The sequence below is a fragment of the Propithecus coquereli genome, unplaced genomic scaffold, assembly GCF_000956105.1.
Source record: "Propithecus coquereli isolate 6110/MARCELLA unplaced genomic scaffold, Pcoq_1.0 Scaffold343, whole genome shotgun sequence".
In the NCBI taxonomy this organism is placed as follows: Eukaryota; Metazoa; Chordata; class Mammalia; order Primates; family Indriidae; genus Propithecus; species Propithecus coquereli.
Genome location: NW_012149097.1, coordinates 1,779,813 through 1,804,060, shown reverse-complemented (window position 1 = coordinate 1,804,060; position 24,248 = coordinate 1,779,813). Strand labels below are relative to the sequence as shown.

The following is a 24,248-nucleotide window of genomic DNA, read 5'->3' as shown; positions in this document are numbered from 1 at the left end:
ATTCTAAAATACACAATTATTATATTAGAAAATAGTCACTTGTGGCCATTGTTTTGTAACTTTCAGACTGTCTTTGGAAAATAGATTTAACTTTATTCTTTGATAATAGCTAAATAATTTATCTTTTTAAAGACCCTTTCTTCATTAAAAGACAAGTTTAGAAGAAAAATATTTAATCTTAAAAGATACTTTACTGGGCGTGGTGGCACACACCTGCAGTCCCAGCTACTTGGGAGGCTGGGGTGGGGAGATCATTTTGGCCCAGGAATTCAAGGTTACATTGAGCTATAATTGGGCCATTAGCTTCAACACAGCAAGACCATGTCTCAAAAAAAAAAAAGATACTTGTATATGGGAGGGGTTTCACTGTGTCACCCAGGCTGGAGTGCAGTGGCACAATCATAGCTCACTGCAGCCTCAAATTCCTGGGCTCAAGGATCTCCCTGCCACAGTAACTGGTACTACAGGTGTGTGTCACCATGCTTAGATAATTTTTAGTTATTTTAGGGGAGACAAGGTCTGGCTGTGTTGCCCAGGCTGGTCTGGAACTCCTGGCCAGCAGATGAACAAAAGTTACTTTTTAGGAACTCAGAAACTCTTGTATTACACTGTAGTAACCACAGAAATCAAACTTTAGTTTACAATACAACATATACTTCTCTTGAAACTGAAAATAACTAGTGTGTATACAGCTAACAAATGTTAATATATACATTAATGATAAGGCTTATTCTAGGCCAGGCATAGTGGCTCTTACCTGTAATCTAGCACTTTGGGAGTTTGAGATGGGAGGATCATTTGAGGCCAGGAGTTCAAGACCAGCCTGGCAACGTAGCGAGACCCTGTCTTTACAAAAAATTAAAAACATTAGCTGGGCGTGGTGGTGCACACCTGTACACCTGTCCCAGCTACTTGGGGACAGAGGCAGGAGGATTGCTTGAGCCCAGGAGTTTGAAGTTGCAATGAACTATGATGACGCCACTGTACTCTAGCCCAGGCAACAGGCAAAACCCTGTCTCCAAAAAAAAAAAAAAAATCTTACTGTAAAAACGTTTCGTTCTATTGTCTGAGGATCACTATCAGCCAAGAGAATTATATAAATTTTATTTACTGTAGTTTGTGTAGTGAGCTGAGATGCTTTGAAGGGTTAATGAATAAAAAGGTATAATGCAATTATAGTTGCTAGGGAACTTTAATAAACGCTATTTGCTTCTGTACAAAGCTTGCGGTTAGCAATTGTTAGAATTCAGGGCCTGATCGCCCTACGCGAAGTATGTCAAGGGTTCAACTTATGATCGATGTGTAACTGGAAGAATGTTCTGTGTTTAATCTATAACTTAGATTGTGCTTTACTTCAATGATTGTAATCTGTCTTTGGGCACCAGAGATCTGTGAGAACAGCCAGATCTCAGGACTCTGTGTCATTGAAATATTGATTGTACATCCTGCCTTTGTTTCCTTTGTTCTCAGAATACCTGTTTTATGCCACGTAGCCTCCCTCAAATTAGTATAAAATTCCTGTAGAAGCAAAAGACTGGTGCCACTCTCTTGTACTGCTTTTATGCGGGCAGAGGTGGTCGCTGGCCAGCTAATAAAGACTCTCAATTTGGCTCCATTGAATTCTCTCGTGGTCTGTTCGCGCCCTCCACACTACAACAGTTTGTATTAAAAAATAATAGTTGTTACTGTTTTTCAAATTATGAAACTGCATATGCATTTTCAAGCTGCGTTTACCTCTCACTCCAAGATTCAAATGTATTTCTCCTGGTAGGAATGATGGTAATACTCCCAGGTAAAAATTGTGCTCTAACATTTTCAACTCATATTATGATGTCTACCATTGTGGGTATGTTCTTTCTGTCTTTTCTCCTCTAATATTATGGTATTTGTTAATTAGACTTTGTAGTTAATATTCTCATGACATTTGTGAAACTACATTTCTTGTTACTTCAATTGTAAATTTTTATTTTGAGTGATTTTGCCAGAAGTAGACATGATGTCATTACTCATACTTCCATTTCCCAAGAAATGTGTAATTCTAATTTAATTAGTTTTTGTTTTTATATTCCAAAGTGCACATAGGATACTTCAGTGTCTGAGGATCAGTGACTTGGGATTTTAATATTTCTGGTATTTTCTATCTCAATCCATCAATCCATTCTTTCTCTCTAAGCTAAATAATTGTATTCCTTAGTCCCAGAGGTATATTGAGCTATTTTCAGAGGTCTGTAGCTGGGTATGGGTAGTGTATGGTTGCAATATTGGTTCTGTGATTCTTGCTCCTTGGCTAAGCTAAATTTCTGCATGCTGCTTAAAAAGAGTTTCACTTCAAGGTGCATTACTTTGAGTAGATAACTACTTGAGATTCTGCTTTCTTTGTCAAATCTTCCCTGAACACACCACAGCCTAAGGTTGTCTCTCCCTTTCCTGAATAGTTTTTACATTTATTTTGACATTTATAATGTCAACTTCATTACCCTACTCCCTTTAGCATTCCTTTCATGTAATGATTAGCATCAATAAGAATAGATGAGACAACATGGATTCACATGCATTTCATTTATTTGTACTGACAACTGGTCATCAGGAGATACTTTGCAAGACCTAAATTCATTGGTATACGTGCTTATATGCTTATCTGTTTCCTTGTAACTGTAATCTAGGATTCTTTTCTGGTTATCCTTGTTCATTGCAAAGATGCCTTCTAGATTCCTCCCCAGAGCTTCTCCTAAACTGGAGCTGGCTAGACTATTTATTGTTCCACCCCTTCTTATGGTTGGATTTGTTACTGTGATGGTTTTTCTTAATAAAACATCATTAACAAGATAAGTGGTTCTATTATCTAGGCAATTTGGGATGATACATTCATGGTTTAGTCTCAATTTTATTTTTTTTTTACTATTGTAGATGCGTCCATTTGTTCACTTTGTACGTGAAATATTATTTACATCAAACACGGTGAACTTTCTGTCCAGGTATGTATGGGGTCATGGGATCATGTAGTATGATCATGTTATAAATCTCAGGGTGAAAATGTCTTTTTCTGGGGAAATATATGGACCATAGTCATCAAAATGTTGCATCTGATGTAAGAATACTGGACTTCCCCAAAGAAGGGAGAGTGGGAAAGGGAAAAACGTTTGTAATCTTCTCTCCTAATTTTCTTTGTCACACCATACTTAGTCAATTCACTGTTTCATATACAGAGCTTGATAATTGCCCAGCACTGTTCTTCATCTCTGATCTAACTTCCCTAAGAAGATGGATTTTTTTTTTTTAAAGTTAGACATCTAAAGAGTTTTCTCTCTCTGAGCTAGAATACTACATGAACCTTGTCTTCTGGCTTTTCTAATTAAAATTGTTTTTAATTTCTATTTGTGGCAAAGATAAGTACACTTTGCCTATAGTATCTAGCAGCCATTGAAATTAAGGCAATGTGACTTGTTCTGCACAAGGTAATGCGGACTTCATTTAAAAGGTATGTCACTTCCGTCTTTCTCTTTTCCTGTCATGGCAACCTTCTGTTGAGATAGAGGGAGACTATATTCCTGAGGTAGCAGAGAGGCCTTGTTAAACTATGTGGAACTTTATATGGGCAGGAAATAAACTTTCATTGTTTTAGGTCTTTAATATTTGGGGAGTTTTGTTACTATAACATAATATAGCAATCTTATACCTTATTTTTTGTATATGTTTTATAGCATGTATATAACTTATAAAAATATAAATATATTGATGGTGATAGCATAGTTAGCATAGTGTAGAAAGGCTTTCATGATCTAATTCCTATCTGTCTCTCCAGTATCATTTTTTTGACGAACCCACCAATTTTTACAGAATCCGGCATCATTTTAACAATATCCACACCTCTAACTGTATAATCACATTCTTCCAGATTGAACACCCCATGCCGTTTCACACTTAACGTGTCTTTGTACATGCTCTTTCCTTTAGCAGAATTCACTTTTCTCTTTCTACCTATCAGATACATATGTGTCTTTCAAATTCCAGATCAGCCATCACTTTTTCTAGGAAAGGTTTCCTGATTTTCTCTATTTTCTATGCACATTTGGAGTTTTTTCAGTCCATGGGATGACCTATTTACTTTGTCTCTGTCTTTATTAGTGTATTATAAATTCTTGATATAGTCATTTCTTATAACCTGGTCTATAGTAGGAATAAAGAAATAATGAACCCTACTTTTGAACAGAGAATGATGTAAACCTCTGTTTGTTAACAACTTCCTGAAAATTCACTGACAGTCACCTTAGGGTAAAATATGTGCTATGGTTTGAAGGTGTCCCTTCCAAAATTCAGACCTTGCCAATGTGATAGTACTGAGATGGGGCTTTTAAGAGATGATTAGGCCATAACGGCTCCTCCCTCCTGAATGGAATTAGATGCTCTCATGAAGGGGCTTGATACAGGGAGTTTGTGCTCTCTTGCTCTTCTCCCACGTGAGGATGCGCCAAGAAGGCCCTCACCAGATGATGGCACCTTGATCTTGGACTTCCCAGCCTCCAGAACTGTGAGGAAGTAAATTCTCTTCTTTAGAAATTGCCCAGCCTCAGATATTTTTTTGTAGCAGCACAAAACAGAATAAGACAATAGGTGACCTTTTGTACAGCTTTAGGAGGTCAGGACAAAAAGAAAAATAAGAGGTCAGAAAGGAGGAATTCTGCCACTTTACAGTTTTACTGTGATCTAGTTAAGACTCCCATAGTGATTATCATACACTGTATTCCTTTGTCATATACCAAAGTGTGGTAATTTTCTTATTCTTCCATTTTGCTATGCGAAGTTGCTTGATATTCATGAAGACACCTCATAATTGGTAATATTCTGGAATTCTTTGTTTTTCTGCTAATTTTTTTGCCTTTTTAATGTAAAGTAGAACATATGTTCAAAAAATGAAAATGTATAGGTACAGATGAAAGAACTCTTACGTATCCACCACCTATGTAAAAAGAAAATGACTTTATCATAGTCCAGAAGGCCCTATGCACTCCTCTCTGATTGCACTCCCTTTTCTCCTTGGAAATAATCACCATTCTAATTATATGTGAATCATATCTTCGTGTTTTGTTTTTCACCACAGTTGTCTTTACTCCTAAATAAAATGTTAAATTTGCCTGCTTTAAAACTTTATAATAAGTAGAATCATGTTGCATGTATTCTTCTCTGACATGCTTCTTTTTTGCAAGATTGTTTTTGAAATTCATCCATGTTGATGTATATGGTTGTATATCATTTATTTTCACTGCTGTGTAATACTCTATTGAATAAACATACCCTGATTTACTTATCCATTCATGAACATTTGGATTGTTTCCAAATTTTTGCTATTACAAAAAATGCTGCTATAACATTCTTAATATATGTCCTATGTAAGAATTTTTCTGTAGTAGTAGAATTGCTGGAATATGGAATATGTCATGTTCAGCTTTGTGAGATAATGCTGAACTGTTTTCCAAAGTAGTTAAAACTATTTTTTCTTTCATCAGCAGTGAAAGGGCATTCTTCCTTTACCCTACATCCTTGTTTATAGTTGGTATTATCCATCTTAAAAATTTTTGCCAGTCTGCAGGTGTGAAATGGTATACCATAATGATTTGAATGTACATTTCCTTGATTATAGCTGAGGTTGAACATCTTTTCATATTAGGGGCTTGTACCTTTTTCTTCTGTGAAATTCTTATTCACTTCTGTTTCTCATTTTTCAACTGGTTTTCTGTCTTTTCCTTTTTTTATCCATGGGAATTCTTTATTCCAGATACTAATAATTTGTCAACTAAATGTGTTGCAGGTATCTTCTTGTAACTAATTGGATCTGGGAGGTGAGGGAGAAGTAATAGTATAGAATTTACTCCTAGGTTTCTGGTTTGGGGAACTGAGTGGATGATGGTACAATTAAACTAGGACATAGAATAGAGGAGGAGAAACAGATCTGGGGGGGGGAGGAGAATTAATTTAAGATATTTCGGAGCTTAAACTCCCTATCAGGTACCGAGGTGTAGATGTGTCTCATAGAAATTTGGCTATAGGGGTTTGAAGCTCAGGTCAGGCTCCATCTCTTATGCCATATTAGTCCTGCAGGAATCTTATATGATGGGCCTCTCGGGAGGCTATAGTTAGAAGGAGTGTGGTGGTTCTCCAACTCATTTGTCCTCTATCCATCCCAACTTCTTCTCCAGGCCATAGATTCTCCAATCTAACCATTTTATGAAATAAACGTCCCAATCAAATGACCCCCAAGACACTTCATCTTAGTTATAATTACTTTATTAACTTTTTGGGCTCTCAACATTTAATCTCTCCTAATATTTTCAGGAAAACACATCATTTTTATTTTGACAACCATCCGGCACATTTGTCTTATATAACACACAGAGCATGTATCTAGATTAAAAATTTTTCACATTACTCATTGATATGTAGTACTTAAATCACAAATTACTTTATGTACACTAAAAACAATATATGAAATATGTACATCTAAGAATTCTACTTTGTACAGTCTTTCATTAAATAATAATATTTACACATACATTTCCAGACATTTCTAGCTTCCTATATGTATTTGGAATTATGCGTATTACTGTAACCACTGAAAGAATATGGGCCCCTTGGGAGAATGATAGGATAATGGAAATCCGTGGAGTAAAGACTGTTCTTAAAAAAGGAGGCTGTATTATCACTTTGGTTGCATACCTTTTAGTTGTTTGAGAATCTAAGAACTCTGATAAACCTAGAAGCAGAAAGATCCCTTAAAAACCTTTGGGAGATAGGAAAGGTGAGGAAAGTGTCAGTAGCAGGGGTAGAACTCGGTACATTCTCTGTGTAGCACCTCAGCTTAGCTTATAGTACAGTTCCAGGGCTGATGAATCATCTACTTTCCTTCAGGAGGAGTAGCAGCTAATATGGTGACTGTTGGTCGTCTTTTAGGGGAACTGCAAACTAGGGACAATTAGGGCTGGAGGTGTCTCTGTGTAGGAAAGTGGTGGGAGAAGCAGCTTCTCTGTTGGCCCGTCCTTATCAGCACTTCAGTGATTTTTCTTCTCTCTGGTTTTTGGGGATCTTTTAGACCTGTAAGAAGAGAAAGGGGATGCAAAGGTGTGATACTCAGACTCTAGCTTCAGTCTGGGTTCTGCTTGGAACATACTGAGTTCAAAGATAACCCAAAGATCCTCGGGTAAAGGATGTGTTGAGCTTTCCTGCTGCTGCATAATTGTCATGGATTGCAGGGGCTGATTTTTTTAGGCCAGGAAAGGCTTGGGGGAAATTGGGCAGCTTTTCTTGGATAGTTGGAGCTCTGACTCAGGTCGAAGCGACCTGCTGACACTTCTGCACAGGTGATCAGGGTAACTTTAGATACTTCCCACACAAGACGGTACCTCAGTATATAAATAAATGGAAGTAGGGGAGAGCATGAGGGTAACATTTTAAAGCCAATGATCCCATAGCAAAGCCCAATGCAAATATTTCTGACTTCCCAAGATTGCTGTTACTTGGCGAAGAATTGCTCTTTAGGAAATGGCAAACTTACCTTTCCTTGCTAACTGCTTTCAGTAAATTCTTGATGGCCTTAGATTCCGGATTCAGACATCTCTTCTCCCCCTTCTTTTTCATTGTGGCACTATAGAAGTAAATGGGGTGAAAACATTTTAAACAATGTTGGACCAATAAAACATGGAATATATAGTTCTGGAGTCAGGCATTTAAGTTTCACTCTACATGTTTTCCCGTGTTATACATTAGTTTTAGAATCACTGCAAACCCTTTACTGATATTTTGCCATTATCATGAAATATTTCATGCAGTATATGATTACAATGAGGAAGGTGACCAGATAGGATTTTACTCACATGATCTCAACACTTGGACAAGATTGACTTGCAGGAATAATTTCAAGTTTTTCTAAGGACCTTGGATTAACAGGTTGATTACTAATTTTGATGCAGGTACAGCGCACAGTTCTAGAGAGAGGCATTCCTGCAGGAAAAGAGACAGGTACAGCAGGGAAGGTTAGTAAATGTTTCATTTTAGGTGTTTAATGCGGAGTGGGTAGTATTTAGCAGAACCTATATCCCCATATCATTGCATAGTCACTTAATCTGAGAAGGAATGCATTCCGTTATAACATAGCTCTGAATGATTAAATAGTTGATTATCTGGAAAAAGAGATTGCAATTCATTGATTATAAAATCATATCCTTAAGCACAGTACATGTGGTTAATTAAACTTAGGTAAAGAGGTATCTGTGTCTCATCCTCTCTCTCCTCGTTCCCTCACATTTTCTCTCTCTGTCCTCTTTCTTTCCTATCTCTTCTGTCTTCCCTCCCTCCATCCCTTTCTTCTCTCTTCCTTTTATTCTAATTGTTTCTTTTCTGTCACCAGCAGGAAATCTCTGCTTATTTCCCTCTTATTTATAGGCATGCAATGACATTTTTGCAAATACATTATTTCTGTATTTAAAAAATTTATACCCAGTCCTATTTCTCATTTTACAAATTATCCCTTGATGTTCCTTACCTTGAGTGCCACTCAGAGTCAGAAAGATGAGGCAGAAAATAAGAATGGCACTTTGGTTCATGGTGCTGAGACTGGAGATTCCTCTGCTGTAGGCTCAGAATATGTCAGAGCAGCTGGGGAGTGTCTCAGAAAACGTGGGGCTAGTCTGCAATATTTATCTGCAAAGGCACTTTCCCTCCCTAACTCTGATTGGATAACATTATGGTTGACTCAGCAGAACCTGCTGGCCGTTCCTTGGGGAAGTCCCAAATTGGAAAATCGAACGTATATTTGTATTTATCGTGGCCTCTGAGTTACGGAATTTCCCTCTGCCTACTTTTTTTCAGTAACAGTGAGTTAGGTTTCACTTTCCAAAACATAAACTGTTTCTTGAAAAACAGAATTTCATTGCACATTGCACATTTTTTAAAAATGAAGCTTTAATTCTCATTTTTCTTATGCTTCAAAATAAAAATACCAACTTAACCCTTAAGTCAGAGTCCTAAATACAGTTTTTAAATGAGTATGCCTGTTTTGTATCCATCTTAGTTTGCAACAGTAAGGCATGAATAAGAATATTTTACATTATTTACTTTATGGGTTTCAGAAGTGTCAAACTTTCTCGTTTGATCCCCACAATAACCCTGTGAAGAAGGTAAGAAAGTTATTTTCATTTTATAGATGGATGAGGAGTCTTAGAGGTTATTGTACAATATTAGGTCATACAAAGGCTACTATCCATTTTTTTTTTTTTTTTTTGAGACAGAGTCTCACTGTGTTGCCTGGGCTAGAGTGCCGTGGCGTCATTTTACTTCACAGCAACCTCAAACTCCTGGGCTCAAGCGATCCTCCTGCCTCAGCCTCCCGAGTAGCTGGGACTACAGGCGTGCGCCACCATGCCCGGCTAGTTTTTTCTATATATTTTTAGTTGTCCAATTAATTTCTTTCTATTTTTAGTAGAGACAGGGTCTCGCTCTTGCTCAGGCTGGTTTCGAACTCCTGAGCTCAAACAATCTGCCCGCCTCAGCCTCCCAGAGAGCTAGGATTACAGGCGTGAGCCACTGCGCCCGGCCTATTTTAAACTTTTATAATTACTTTCAGAGGCTATTTTAAAAAATATTCTCAGTAATACAAATTTTTCATCTTTTTTAGATCTAATTTTTGGTAACAGCAAGTTGTATCTGATGATAAGGACAAGTGATTTAGCTGGGCAGTGCTCTTTGATCAAATACTATAAAGTAATAGGATTGGTCTTCTTAAGCGAGGTCAAAGATATGGAACTGGCAAGTTTTAAAGAATTCAATGAATTCTTGGATCATTAGAATAAGTGAATAGCCTCCGACATAGCTATTTTGAGAAAACACTACTCATTTGGATATCCAATTTCTAGGGTGTTAAAACAAGTTTCATATCTTGTAGCAGTCCCTGAATGAAGACATCCTAAAGTGACATCTAGAATGGTGTGAAAAGAGGATCCATAGCTATCATAGGGTTATTGCAAAAAAAAAAAAAAAAAAGGATGCTTTTTTGAGGAGATAAATTTCAAAGGGGGAGCACTAGTAGACACAGACCTCAGGAGAAGAGCTTGAGATAGGAGGTTGAGACAGCAGAGGTTGATTCAGGATGGAGTTCAGCTCCAAGAGCCTATTAAGTGCAAAACAAAAGAAAAAAGCATCAGCCACTGAGCTGGTAACAGTGATAACTGAAATTAGCACATTTTCAACTGGGTGACAAATGGGGGCAATGCTTGGTTTCTTAGCATTCAGTGGTACTTGGCTAATAGTTCACAATAGATAACAGTAGAAACCATATGATACCCCTACAGTAGAACATGTGTTGGACCCGACAATGGAAATTCAGCAGTATCCAAGGGATATAGTGGCCCTTGGCTGTGTTCTTTGCAAGTTAATTGGCAACAGGGGCTCTAAGATGAAATACTGGTTCCAAATGCAGGCATCACTCTGCAATGGGAGATCTGAGGCAGGTAATATTTGGAACCTAGGAAAGTATATGGGAGGTCTTTTCATAGTCAGCTAGGCTACAGCAGTGTATGGATGGGCCTGTGTTATTTTCATACTTTTCTTTAATTCTTTAGACATGGTATTCTTTAGTTCTTTGAACATATTTATAATAGCTGACTTAAAGTCTTTGTCTAGTAAGTCCAATGAGAAAATGCCTGGGTCTCCTTGGAAATAGTTTCTAGTGATTGCTTTTTAAATGTGTATGAGCCATACTTTTTCTTTGTATTTCTTATAATTCGTTATTGAACACTGGATATTTAAAATAATATAATGTGGCAACTCTGGAAATCAGATTCTTCTCCTCCTTAGAGTTTGCTGTTATTGCTGGTGGTGGTTATTTGTTTTGTTTAATGAATTTCCTGAGCTAATCCTGTAATGTCTTTATTCTTTATAGTGTGTAGTCACTGAAGTCTATGTTCACTTAGCTTAGTGTTCACCTAATGATTGGATTAAGATTGCTTTAAATGCTTTGAACCAGTAAGTCTGCTTTACTGAGGGGCTCTGTGTGTGTGTTGGGGTAGGCCTTCAATGCTCTGGCAGACAGTTTACAATTCTGCCCTAGCCTCCACTTTCTGTTTGCATAGAACCTCAAGGTCAGTTTGAAGTGAGAGAGTAGGGCCTCCTCAGGTCTTTCTCTGAGTATGTGCCTACCCATCCCTGAACATGTATGGTCTTCTAGATTCCTTTTCAAAGCTGCCTGTATACATCTTGTTCCCTACTTTTGCTTCCTTTTAAATTTTTAGTCAACCTCTTGTTAGACCCAACAGATTTGGTAATTGGAATTAACAATTGCTGCTGATTGTTTTTCAGCAAACATCCTAAGGGTAGGGCTGTTCATACCAAGTGAGCTCTTGATCAAATAAAGACAAGCTTTGAGAATGAATCTTTTAAGGGAGATTCTAGACAAGTCAAATAGTGATAATCATCTGGGGTTGGAGCTTTTGGGGAGTTCCAAACCCATTCTGCTTCTCTGTTGGCATCAAGGCTGCTTTTCAGAGCCACGTAGTTGTGAGGCTGTTAGTTTTCAAGGCTACTACAGAGCTGGGGATAGGAGAATGAGAATAGGACAGATTAAAAATGCCACAAGCTTTCTGTTTTTACCAAGATTCAGCTGTGTGTTTTAGAAATTCTTTGGATTACTGCAAACCTTTGGCTAATTTCCAGAGATTGGAGAGAGTTGGTGTTCACAAATTTTTTCCAGTATTCTTTTTGCTTCTATAGAGCAGCAGATTTTCAGGGGTCCTTACTACACCCATTCCAGAAGTTTTTTCTTAAGATTTATTTTAATGGTTCTTTTGGGGTACTTTATATATTTATATATTTTATAATTTATTTATATTTTGAAATGTTCAAATCTTAGGTACCATTAGATGAGTTTCACAAATACACAAACTTGTATAACCTGAACTCCTATCAAATTGTAGAATGTTACCACCATTCCAAAAACTTCCTTCATGCCTCTTGCTAAGCAATCCTCACACCACCTCCTCTATCCCTGACCCAACCTCTCTTCCAGTTTTTTTTTTACTACAGATGATTGTTTTTCACTATATATTGTTTTTTTCCCATTTATAGGAAGTTATAGAACAACTTAAGTGACATTTAAGTATATACTCCTATGTGCAAGGCATCTTTTGTTCAGTATAATATTTTTAAGATTCATCTATATAGTTGCATGGATCAGTAATTTATTCCTGTTTATTGTTGTATAATAATTCCATCGCACAAACATATCAGTTTATTTCTTGTTGATGGACACCTAGACTGTTTTCAGATTTTATTAGGTATAAAGCTGCTATGAAGGTTTTTATATAAATATTTTTGGGGGCATATGCTTTCATTTCTCTCGGGTATGTATGTAGCAGTAGAACAGAGTGATATTTTTATCATAACATAAATGATCATGTCAGTCTTGTGCTTAAGACCCCCCAACAACTTCCACTTATACGTAAATAAAATCCAAATTTTTAATTAACCTGTTTTGCTAAGTCCTCTGTGATCTGGCTATTACCTGTCTCACCAGACTCATCTCACATCATTCTCTTTCAGCAGTTTTCTCTCTCCGGAATGCCTTTCCCCCTGGTCTTTGTGTAACTAGTTCCTTCTGGACAGTTGAAATTTTAGCTAGATTGTACCTTCTTTTAACCACACAGTCTGAAGCAGACATGACCTTATTTTAATTCTTTGCATGGCATTTCTCACTATCTGATGTTTGGTTCGTTTATTTTTCACTTGTTTAATGTTTGTTTCTTCACATTAGAATGTAAGCCTCGGGAGAGCAGGGATCTTTTCGGTCTTATCACCAAGGACTAAAACATCACCTGGCATATGGTAGGCATTCGGTAAATATCGGATGGATAGATAGATGGATGGATGGATGAATGAACCCTTACAAACTTTGAATAACAGCATAAATAAAAGAGGTACTTCTTCAAAAAGTGTTTTCATTGGCTCATCAGATTTCTCCATTTGGACATAGTATTACTGTTTTCCCTAATTTTAGGAACCAAGTTTAAGTTAAGAAGACTATGCTTTCTCCAGAAGTTAGCATAGATTTAGGTAGGTAAAATGAATACAGATATTCTCAGTTAGCTGTAGGCCGGGATCTTTATTCCAAGGACACTGCAGTAAATACACAAAAGCTTCTCATTATCTGTAATTATACATTGAATGAATGAAGGAATGCAAATATCCTCAGTGCAGATTAGGTCTATAGCCATGGACTGTGTTTGAAGAACAATGAGGGGGATTGGATTTGTTCTCATTATTGTCGGTCTACTTTGTGTAGGGAAGTAAGATAATCTCAGGGGATAAAATCCAAGGCCTGTGTTCTTGCTGGGTTTGCATTGTAATTGAGAAGACCAAAAACTGTGAAACAATAACTATCAGCAAAAGAAACTGTATGATCAATGCCAAATGACTGGTATAGAAAATAAATATTAATAATAAGGGATTTGATGGGAGACTGTACTCATTAAGGTCACAAGTTCTCAACAGATTTTTCAGAAAAAAATTTAGGCCTCAGATGAACCTTAAAGTGTGAATTATACTTCAGTGATCAGGAGGAGAAGCCAACTAACCAGTTAGGAAGGTTGGTAGAGTCTCATAGGGATAGTAATGCCTTGTTGGGATTCTGTAGGATCTGGTCCGCAGTTTTACAGGTACAGAAACTCCCATTTTTCCTAATCATCCAGAGTAAACATGTTCTCAGAGTTAATTCCACTAACCAAATCTACAAGAGACTAAGATGTAAATTAAAAAGACAGTATACTCGTTTATAATGAAGTTCTTCCTAGTGATTGGGGTGATTGGTTCTGGTATCCAAGTCACCCCTTTTTCAGGATCAGAGTACCTGGGAAGTTGCATGAGTATTAGAACAGTGCCTGGTGAGCATAGAGTCAAAGGACCATTGTCTTATTTTGAATGGGAATCTCCTCAGGGGAGAAACCTTATAAATGATCAATGTGGAAAATCATTCAGAAAAAAAAATCGAAGTTTTAGAAACAATAGCAAGCCCACTCACTATTACTTGTTTCACCCAAAACCAACCCTCCATGTATCATTTGGATAAAAATCTAAATAATAACTCTTTTAAAATTTTTATTTCTCTGAATTTTTGAAAGGCTTTTGGTACATTCACTTTCCTAGTATTCACTGAGCTGAGTCTGGGTTTGGAAGAAAATGAGAGTTAAGGAATTATCCCTTTTAGTTTCAGTTTCAGCTGCTGTTGATTTACCTTTAAGCCTCTGATTATGGCATCAGGCCAAAAAAACTCAGCCAAAAACAACAAAGAAAAAACCCCACACAGTCTGCCCTGACAGACTTGTAAATACAGACCAAGGAAAAAAATGCTTTCCGAGAAACTAATATGCTTAGAAGAAATTTCCTAAAAAGTGAGCAGGACGACTTCAGTGATTTTTGTAGACTGAGAATCCCCTCATCTGGTGTGGAATACTCCTTGGAAAGTATGGGAGAGGAGAGCAAAGCTTCCCTTTCATAGTTTTAACTTTGAGCTCTCAAAAGTCTCCCTCTGATAGTGTCTGGTAAAAATACTGGTTGCGTACTTTTAAATTACCCGTGTGTCTCATCATTCATAGCCAGCCTGCCTGTGCGTTCATAGCCCCCGGAGCATGATGAGTGTTCACAGTCATCATGCTTAGGAGGGTTCGGAATAATCTGTGTTTGGATACATTTTGGACCATACAAGTTTTACTTTCCTCTCACGCTGGATGGGATGATAAGATGAGCTGGGAATCTAGAGATATAGTATATATTAATAGTTCTGTCGCTCACTTGCTCTGTGATCTCAAACAAATTGTCAGGTCTGTGCTTGTTTTCTTACTTTCAAATAAATACACATTATAATACCTAAACCATCCACTTTTTAGATTATTATGAAGATGACAGGAGATTACAAAGGTATTTTAAAAGTTGAATGAATTTTTCACAGGCCAGAATTTCAGAAACATAGCCATCTCTCTGGCCAGATTTCAATTTATCTCCTAGGTGCAGCTAAACTAGGTTCTGTCTCTGGATGATGTAGTTACCCATGTATGTGGTCAGGCGTACCTGTTAGTCTATAGCATTCATAAGCCATAGGCCTGACTCTCCTGGTCAAACTCAGGGTTGGAATCATACAGCATTTACTCCTAGAAAAGGGCTCATCTGGATAGCCCGGCTTATCTATGGTAAATGAAAGCAGATGGTGAATTTACAAAACGAGACAAGGATGCACACTTCACCATTTTGCATTGTACTGCAGGGCCTAGCTAGCTTAACTAGTAAAACAGACAGAGAAAAAGCCATAGGATTGGAAGGGAAGTAATAAGATCTTGCAGGCGATAAAATTGTTTGCACAGAAAACCCAAAAGAATAACAAGTTTTAGAAATAATAGTAGAATTTATCAAAGTGGATGGCTAAAAGATCAATGTATTGTATTTTATATACCAGTAACAAATAATTTAAAATATTAGTTAAAAATAAGTAATTTACAGTCACGACAATGAGTGCATAAAGCATAAACTACTTAAGAATAAAACCAGCAAGTCAAGCAAGACTGGTTTGCACGAAATGTAAATGAATCTTTCTAAAATGGTGCAAGATAAAATGATATTGAGATTAAATTTAGTATGATTACCCTTTTGATAAAATTCAGCAACTAAAGTTAAATGATTTGTTTAGATATGTATATTTAAATGATAAAACTATTTTTAAAAACCAAGAGAGTGATAGTTGCACAACAGTGTGAATGTACTTAGTGTTGCTGAACTATACTTAAAAATGGTTAAGATAGTAAATTTTATGTTGTGTGTATTTTACCACAATTTTTAAAAAAAATACAGCATTAAAGATAGGGATTATCTTGGGGCTAATGGAGGCAAAGGAATGGAATAGGGAAGAAACACATAGCGATATTTTAGGATATTATAATGTTAATGTTCTGGTTCTTGATTTGAGTGATGAGTTCATGAGTCTTCATTATATTACAAACATATAAGTATATCCATTCATGAGTCAGAGATAACAGTATATGTATCATCAGCTAAAATGATGGTTAATCCAAATCTGTATACCTGAGGTCCATTAAAAAATTAAATTCCCACAGAGTCCTGATTTCAGGGAAATAGCAAGAGTGTTAGATCCCTGTTTCCTCCTTTGGAGAGGAGTCAAAGAAATGTGTTGTAATTATGGCAGTACTTTTCTGAGTCATTTCGTATCTTAAATATTGGGAAGTTTCCAAGAATATTGAATTAAATTTTAGCAATATTTTAGTTTATTAGAGCAATTGAGGGGCTTAAATCAGCATATTAGTCAGAAAAGATCATTGAGTTATTAATCCAGAGATCAAAGAACTGAAGAAGGAGAGCTGGAAAGATGATGGTTAATGAAATAAGTTTAATAGATGAAATGACAGGAGATAAAACCAGAAGATAGGCAGAGAAGAGCAGGAGGTGGGAATTGGTCTTCCTCGCTCCTGTTACCTTTCCCTTCTCCTTTTCGCTTTTCTTCTCCTCCTCCCCAACTCTCTTTCTTTCCTTCTCTTCCTCCCTTCAGTAGGGCAGGAAGACTACAGAGTAAGATGCGTTTAGAAGTCCCAATACAGGGGATCTCAAGACATGCATGGTTCTTAATACAGAGTGGGAAGAGTAGCTGGTTTTCATATTAACTGTTTGTATAAACTGCTCGGTATGAGAATTTACTTTATTAAAAGTAATATATTCAGATCTATACTTACTGCATGATTTCTCTTGTGCTAGGCTGTGCTGTTCTACTTATCACATTTAATCTTAAGGCCGACTCTGTGAGGTGTACTTGTCTTAAAATATGCTAAAATGGGATTCCATAGCAAGATTTGCATCCAGGCAGTCTAATTCCAGAGCCTCTCAACCACTTTACTATACTGCCTCTGTAAGTTACTTTTGTCATCAGCCTCTGTTGATGAATAAAATCTATGACATCAATCACAAGTCAGGACACCTGGTCATCTTAAATTAGAAGCATCAACTTTCCCTCAGGAAGAAGCAGGCTCTTTTGCTGAATATGCCTGACCAGAATCAAGAGGAAACAGAGGATACACTCAGCTGTACTCATGAAAAGAATTTAGTAAAGGTTCTACTTACAGAAATACAGGGCAGGATTGAAGGAACCAGCAGGAGATATTGAGGGCATCCAATGGAAAACTGTTATCATCTCTCAGAAAGAGGCAAGATAGGAAAGGGTGGTACTGGAAGCTAGTGATAACCCCATTACATGTTGATATAAATAGCATGCTTTTCTGAAAAATAGCTATTTTGCAAAACCAAAAAAATTTTTGATGAAAACAATTGCATTGTTTTACATTTTTGCAAATCTGTCTCAATAGAAGTCAGCTAGATTCTCATATCTACTTCTGCATTTAATTTGTTGCAGTATTACTTGCTATGTAATCTCTGGGAAACTCATGACAGAATGAGAATAAAAAAGATAAATGACATTGATATTATTATAAAAATAGTTTTGACTGTGGGCTTTTTGAAAGTGTCTAGGGACCTCTGGGAGAGGGGCAGAGAGTGCCGTGCTTTGAGAACTGCTGTAATAGAAGCAAAGTATGGTATAATTGGTGCTCATTCAGTTCATTCATGGTTGTCACATACTGAACACTTGAGATTATCACAAAGCACATGTATGATATTCACATGCATGAGACTCACTTCAGACTATCACAAAGCACATGTATGATATTCTAATTCTATTGATTAGAACCTTTAATGCAAAGCAAATAAAAAACAACAATGGTGATAAAAGAAATTAATGAAAAAATATAAATTATGCACAAGACCATCTCTACCACAAATTAGAAAACCTTAAGTATTCAGGGTGCCTACAAGTATTCTAAGAGCATTATTCAATGCAACATATGCCAACTATATACAAAGATGAAGATCACTTACTATGCAACAGGAAGACCACTTCATGTGGAACCTGGTTAAAACCTTTTGGTTTCTGGTACCCTGGGCACAAAGAGTCCTATTTTACCAGCAAGAATTGTGCACCTGCCAAGGTACTGTACTCCTGTGCTACAAGTGAGTATGACATGGTCTCAGTCCTGAAGAAACAAATATTGTGAGATAACCATTAGCTGCAGGCCATCCATGGAGGCTCTGAGATTGTCGAAGAGATCTGGTGATTGCTGAAAGGAGTCTTCCTCCTAGGAAAGGAAGACATTATAATTAGGTAAAATTATGTGTTGCAGTAAGTGCTAAAATGTAGGTACAGTGAGGGTACTAAGCGGAGGGCGATCAGTTCTAAAGAGTATATATGTGGGATGCCTCAGGAAGGGATTACGGCAGATAACTCTTTAGCTGAGTCTTGGAAGATGAGTAGGTAGCGGAGAAGTGGATAAAGAAGAAGGGCATTTCAGATAGAAAATAGCTTGGAAACTGCAAATAATTGAATATGACTGGAGTAGAGAATGCAAAGATGCCACAATTAGCAGCAGCATCCAGAAAGATAGACTGATACTGTGCTAAGCAATGTGGACTTTATTCTGAAGGTGATGAGGAGGCATTGAAAGATTTTAAAAGGAGAAATTTTAAAAGGGTCAAGGAGTTGACCCTTGAACAACATGGGTTTGAACTGTGCAGGTCCACTTATATGCAGATTTTTTTTCAACCAAATGCAATTTGCGAGATGCAAAACCTGCACATACAGAGGGCTGGCTTTTCATATAGACCGGTTCTTCAGGGCCGACTGCAGGACTTGACTATGCGCAGATTTTAGTATATGTCTTGGAATCAATCTTGTACGTGTATAAAGGGATGACTGTAATCTGTAGGCAGTCCCTGGGTTACAGACAATCTGACTTAACAGCATTCCATACTTATGAACAGGCTCCCAAATCTCCCCATAAGGATAATTTATAATCAAATAATTCAATTAATAATTTGGGAACTAATTTCTTCCGCGCATGTAAACAAACCTGCATGGCATAAGCAGTTCATTGGCGCAGCATCTTTACGCTAGCAGCTAGTCTGATAGATAGAGAAGCAGCTGATGGAAACACAAGAACACAAAGAATCAGAAAATCCAGAGCCAAGGAAGTTTACAACAAATTAGCTGAAGCCTTTTGTCTCATTGAAGCAGGATTTGCTAAGCTAGAGGAGTTAGATCCTAATACTGAGCGGTTTACTGCGCAGTTAGTGAGAACATCAGCTGCCACAAGGCCATTTATGATGAAAAAAAGAAAAAGCCTGTGCCAACAACCCTAGATACCTTTTTTCAAGAAACTGACTTCGGCAGTAAGCTCTCCTCCTCCAGCAACAGAATCAAATCCTGATTCTCTAGCACCATCTCTGTCATCATCTTCTGATTAATGTTAGCCTGCCTTCTTGCCTCAAAAATGCCCCTTTCAGCAAGTGAGGGGCAACATTGATTCAACATTAGGTGAGTGTTAACCTTCGATATTCTTCTTTGAAATTTCTCCCATCTCCTATCTAAACTTTTTGTGTGAATTTGTTTTTATGTTCTGTTTGAATTAAAAGAAAGACCACAATAGTTTCTGTAACTGTTATTACAGTACAGGGATATTATTATTATTACAGTATTGTACTATTATTACCACATATGAGCCATTATGGTAGTATTATTACCATTGTATATAGGCTATTCATCAGGGATCTGAGTTATGTACAGATCCAACCCAAAGAGTTCTCAGGAACATAATCTTATCCATAACCCTGGGACCACCTCTATTTTCATTTTAGAAGATGTCAAAGAAAGCTAGAGCTGGACTGTAGTTAAAGCAATAAAAACAAACTTTATTCAGGGATTACCACAGTAGGAGAGGAGAGACCTCGGGATAGAAGTGGGTTCAATTCCGAATGCAGCATGAACAAGTGGGGATTTATAGTCAAAGATGAAGGTGTCACTGGATGAAAAATTAATAAGAGGATAGGGTAATTTTGCTAAACTGACTTAACAATACCCTTGTTGAAAGCAAGCCTGGATCTTCAGATACCGCCTGGAGAATGGTGAACCATGAGGAATTTGAACAGATACCGAGGGCGATTAGATGTTGAAGGCGGAGGATTCTCGCTAAATTGAGTTAACATGATTCTATCTAAAACCAAATTCTGCAAAGATGAACACAAAGGTTGGAAAGAGGGTTCAGAGGAACCCGACTAAAGTTTGGTCAGGAAGAGAGTCTTTGTCAAAGGTTCCTTTAGAGTGGTGTTGGAGGGTGGAGACTGCGGTAGGGAAACCAAGGAGGCTCTTACAGTAGTCTGAATAAGGGGTGATTAGGCCTGAACTGAAGCTTTAGCCATAGGGATGGGAGAGAAAGGACAAATGGAATAAATTTAATGTGATATCAATTATACTTTCAGGTAATATCGTTTGGGCAGATGCTGAATATAAATGGCAAGAGGTTCCTAATCCTTGCTTTCCTTCCTATTATCTTTTTAAAAGTGCTGACTGGAACATGTGTGCATATGTGTATACGAAGATAAATTTGTTTGTATATTGACGCACATATTGAAGGCAATTTAGATGATTCTGTTTTCAGGGTCTTGTGACAACTTGGGATGTGATAAAGCCAGGGTAGTTAATCATAAGCATATGGCCTTGTTGAAGAGAGGCTCAGGATCAAGACAGAGGAAGAGATGGAACAGCCCTAGTTTTTTATTTTTTGGAATTGCTATAGATAACAGAGATGGAGAACACACATTGAAATAAAGTGCCATGTTTCTGAATTCATGCATTTGACAGGACTTTTACAAATATGGTAGAATTAATCATTTGGGGGAAGAGGTAAAATTTGAGGACACCGCGAAAGTAAATATGTTTTGGGGAAGTGTGGTGCCTTTCCCCATCCTTCCCATAAATCAGATATTTAAACAAAGCAAATTAAATGCTAAGTCATGATTTATGATAAATTATATAAAGTCTATAATTCACCTCAGAGCATTTTCCAATGTAGTAGCAGTTCATTGAGCAGCACCAAGGAACTGCATCTGCATTTATGATGCCAGGATTTTCAGGAAGTAGTTATTCTTCTTAGGTACTTAGTGAAACTCTAGTTGCAATGTACATGATAATCTCAGACTTGGCTCAGTTTCATTATATAGGTAGATAATATAGATATACCTGATTATAATTCTATAATAAATATTTTAATTTTTCAAATGTGTAGCTGCCTATTTAAAGAGTGTTATGTCAGTCAAGGCTTTTGGCAGAGAAACTAGCTCTGGCTGGCTTAAGGAGAAAAAGAATTTCATTGATGGTCAAAGAATCCACAGGAAGACTGGAGAATCAGACTTGGAAAGTGAACAAGGAAGGACCTAAGGGAACTAGGTGGCAAGAGGGACTAGCCAAAGTCATGCTACCAGAACGTGTGCTAGAAAGCCTCTACTGTAAGACTTTCCTGCTGCTGCCGCTTTAAGTAATGTTCTTACTGATAGCATCTTTGTGGTACTGGTGGGAGTTCAAAGTCTAGGGTAGGAACAGCCTGCCTGAATCCGTGTTTTGGGTGCAGGGGAGGATTTCCTCCCCTTGGCTTCTATCTTTTGGCATCCCACCATGATTCACGTATTAAGGGATTTGCCCAAAGTGAAAAAGGGGTTTGGACTAGGAAGACTCCCCCCACCCCCGCCAAAATCAAACAGCTGTCCTTCCCAACTACTCATTAAAGTCTGCCTCTAAACAAATTCTGCATGTGGCAAAGCTGTATGCTTCTTGAAATAAGGTAAAATTGTTAAAGGTATCTTAAATGTTCTGGAAAGTATATGGCTTCTGTTTTAAGAAGGGTTGTGGTAGCTTATTAGAGAAAAATGATTTTGATTCTTTTCAAAGTAAACTAGTCTTAGGTATCCCTAAATTTTATAGTATGCAGGCATGACTAAAGAAATGGATTAGATTATGTATTTCTCTAAGGAATAGAATCACAAAAAGTAAAGGTGATTGCCAGATATGCATATATATTTTAAATATTTATTTTTCAGCATTTTTTTGGTGACAGAAACATTTTATATTTAAAATATATCCAAGATACTGCTATCATTTATACAGATAGAGAAAACCAAAATGTACAGTAAACACACATATCCTAATTGCTTCAAAGATCTCAATGAATAAAAGTTGGGAAAAAAAAAAGACCAGTGCTACTAATTCAATTATGAAATACCTGCAGTTTGCCGTAGCTTATAATTTTTCTCACAGTATATTTCATGAATTATAGTCTTTTTATACAACAAAAAAAGATGTGTAAAAATTTTTTTCTAGCTGTTTATGTGCTACATTATATTTGGGGAAAGAAATGTGTATTTGCAGGAAAAATTATTTGAGGAATGTTTTAGCACACACGGATGGTTTTGACCCATAAGGGCTTTACTCCAGTAATAACGTTAATGTCTCCATTGTAACCACAGATAGTAATATGGAACATAGATCAGATACAGAAATGTTTTCATAGTCACAGCAGAATGGTTATAAACATCACATTTTCTTGAAGGTTCTACGTTCTAGGTTAGACCTAGAAACGGATGAATGTATGTTGGAACAAGAAGGAGAAAGTCAGTTTCTTATGGCAGAATTCTTGTTTCAGTAGTCACAGTTAAACTTGTTCTAGGTTTTTAAATCCTCTTTTCCAGGACTTTATACATTTTGATATTTTAAAAAATTCTTCCTTTCAACTTTCTGTAATGAGAAAATGAGAGTTTTATTTACTTGGGCTGTTCCCGTTTTCCCAGTGACATGTAAAAACATATGAAAGGCAAGTATAGCCAAGGGACCCTTAACAGTCTGCTTTACGCGGGAGCAAAGCAGGATCTTTCTGCAGTTGTCTGTTTTCTTTTTTCGAAAGACCTGGCTCGGCTAGAACAGGTTATAACAGGAAGTAATCTGTAACCTACCTTGATTATCAGGCTTGCTTGCTTCGCTTTGGGATTTAGGCATCGATGTCCTTTTTGTGCTTTCAGGGTTATACTGTTAAGGGAAGATACAAAAGAGTCTTAAAGTTTGGATGGAAAAACATAAAAAAGCCCCCACCATTGTCATCTTCAGCAAGGCCATTACTTACATCACTTCTGTTTTGTCACAGTTGTTACTTGGGTAAATTATGGAGGCTTTCTCAATATCTGCCACTTTCACTGCTTTTACTCCTGGGCCTATGCAGAGACAACGTCCCCTTTTGAACATGGGGAAGCCTAGAACAGATGATAGCGTTAGTTAGTGACACATCTGATTGCAGCAGAGGACTGTGGTTTATAATCCTGGGGATGAATGTGAGCAGGATTTTCATTAAGGATGAAGATATTGATTTGTCAAAAATAGCAGTTGACACAACCATTAATGGGAAAGGAGTTAAATAAGTAAGATGTTGATGATTTTCTCTTTAAATTTGTCAGCAAACCGTTAAAAAATGAAAAGAAGCATGAAAGAAGTTTATTGGAGATGAAGCTTGTTTGCCCTTGGATTTTAAAAACAGACATTTAAAACTATTACAGGCTATTAAACTATTATTAACTATTACAAGGCTCTTGACAGATACTGTAGCCAGATCAAAAATTCCATGAAGTTTATCATCTCTAGTCATTTCCAGTGCCTTAAACATTTCCAACATTTCTGTGCCAAAGCTGTATGGTAACTTCTGATATGTGAGAGTAAATAAAAATTTATCATTCCTGTTAGGATAAAAGTGGAAGAAAAGACATTTGAAACGTTAGAAAAGGAATTTATAGGCTGAAGTAAAAAGTACCATTTACCTTGAACAACTGTAGCATAGAATATCACAGCCAAGGCTATAGCCATGCCCTTCACAATCATGTTTGTTTATTGCTGCTGCTGTTCCTGCTGCTGCTTCTCCTTCAGCTTTGATGCTCTTCTTGGAGAGAGTAGAAATGCTGGACATGAAAGGAAATTCTTAATTGGTATATATAGAGCATTTATACACCAACACTCCTCTTACGGCAACAGGAATTTCCCTCCTTGAGTCATACTCCTTTCTTCCAAGAGTTTCTGTTTTGTTCTCATATAGATGTCACTGTCTCTTCCTATTGTAGTGTTGAAAGTGATGAGAATGTGAAAGCACTTTGTAAAGAGTAAATTGCTGTGTAAATGTGGAATAGGCTATACCCAGATGGGAGCCAGCCTTCTTAAGGTAGCTTTTCCTAGAAATGCATTAATTATTGGATGACTGTGGGCAATGGAATTCTGATTGCCCTTCATTCAGGAAGATTGT

At 37.1% G+C, this 24,248-nt stretch overlaps 3 protein-coding genes across 3 annotated transcripts in view; 1 reads left to right on the top strand and 2 right to left on the bottom strand.

Annotated features, from left to right (window-relative positions):
• Positions 1-2,916: 2,916 nt before the first annotated feature.
• Positions 2,917-24,248, top strand: part of ART3 (ADP-ribosyltransferase 3) — an 88,221-nt gene continuing 66,889 nt past the window's right edge. Inside the window, exon 1 of the mRNA XM_012650972.1 lies at positions 2,917-2,975. The gene's annotated coding sequence lies outside the window, so the exon portion shown is untranslated. The remainder of the gene's footprint in view (positions 2,976-24,248) is intronic.
• On the bottom strand, positions 6,299-8,699 carry CXCL10 (chemokine (C-X-C motif) ligand 10). The gene is made up of 4 exons (XM_012650994.1): positions 8,534-8,699; positions 7,866-7,992; positions 7,547-7,636; positions 6,299-7,086 (listed from the first exon to the last, which is right to left on the bottom strand). Exons 1-4 carry the CDS (start codon positions 8,592-8,594, stop codon positions 7,044-7,046), a joined length of 321 nt encoding a protein of 106 aa, XP_012506448.1. The 5' UTR covers positions 8,595-8,699; the 3' UTR covers positions 6,299-7,043.
• Positions 22,325-23,944, bottom strand: CXCL11 (chemokine (C-X-C motif) ligand 11). Its single transcript, XM_012650995.1, has 4 exons — positions 23,773-23,944; positions 23,088-23,214; positions 22,921-22,993; positions 22,325-22,705 (listed from the first exon to the last, which is right to left on the bottom strand). Exons 1-4 carry the CDS (start codon positions 23,831-23,833, stop codon positions 22,664-22,666), a joined length of 303 nt encoding a protein of 100 aa, XP_012506449.1. The 5' UTR covers positions 23,834-23,944; the 3' UTR covers positions 22,325-22,663.

Bases quoted from the DNA above. Each gene is read 5' to 3' on its own strand.
- CXCL11 (XM_012650995.1), bottom strand. From the start codon at position 23,833: ATGATTGTGAAGGGCATGGCTATAGCCTTGGCTGTGATATTCTATGCT. The intron at 22,994-23,087 runs GTAAGTAATGGC...TTCCCTTAACAG, and splicing joins TGTGACAAAACAGAAGTGAT to TATAACCCTGAAAGCACAAA. The intron at 22,706-22,920 runs GTAGGTTACAGA...TTCTCATTACAG, and splicing joins AAGCAAGCCTGATAATCAAG to AAAGTTGAAAGGAAGAATTT.
- CXCL10 (XM_012650994.1), bottom strand. From the start codon at position 8,594: ATGAACCAAAGTGCCATTCTTATTTTCTGCCTCATCTTTCTGACTCTG. The intron at 7,637-7,865 runs GTGAGTAAAATC...TTACTTCTATAG, and splicing joins TGTCCAAGTGTTGAGATCAT to TGCCACAATGAAAAAGAAGG. The intron at 7,087-7,546 runs GTAAGTTTGCCA...CTCTTCTTACAG, and splicing joins AAAGCAGTTAGCAAGGAAAG to GTCTAAAAGATCCCCAAAAA.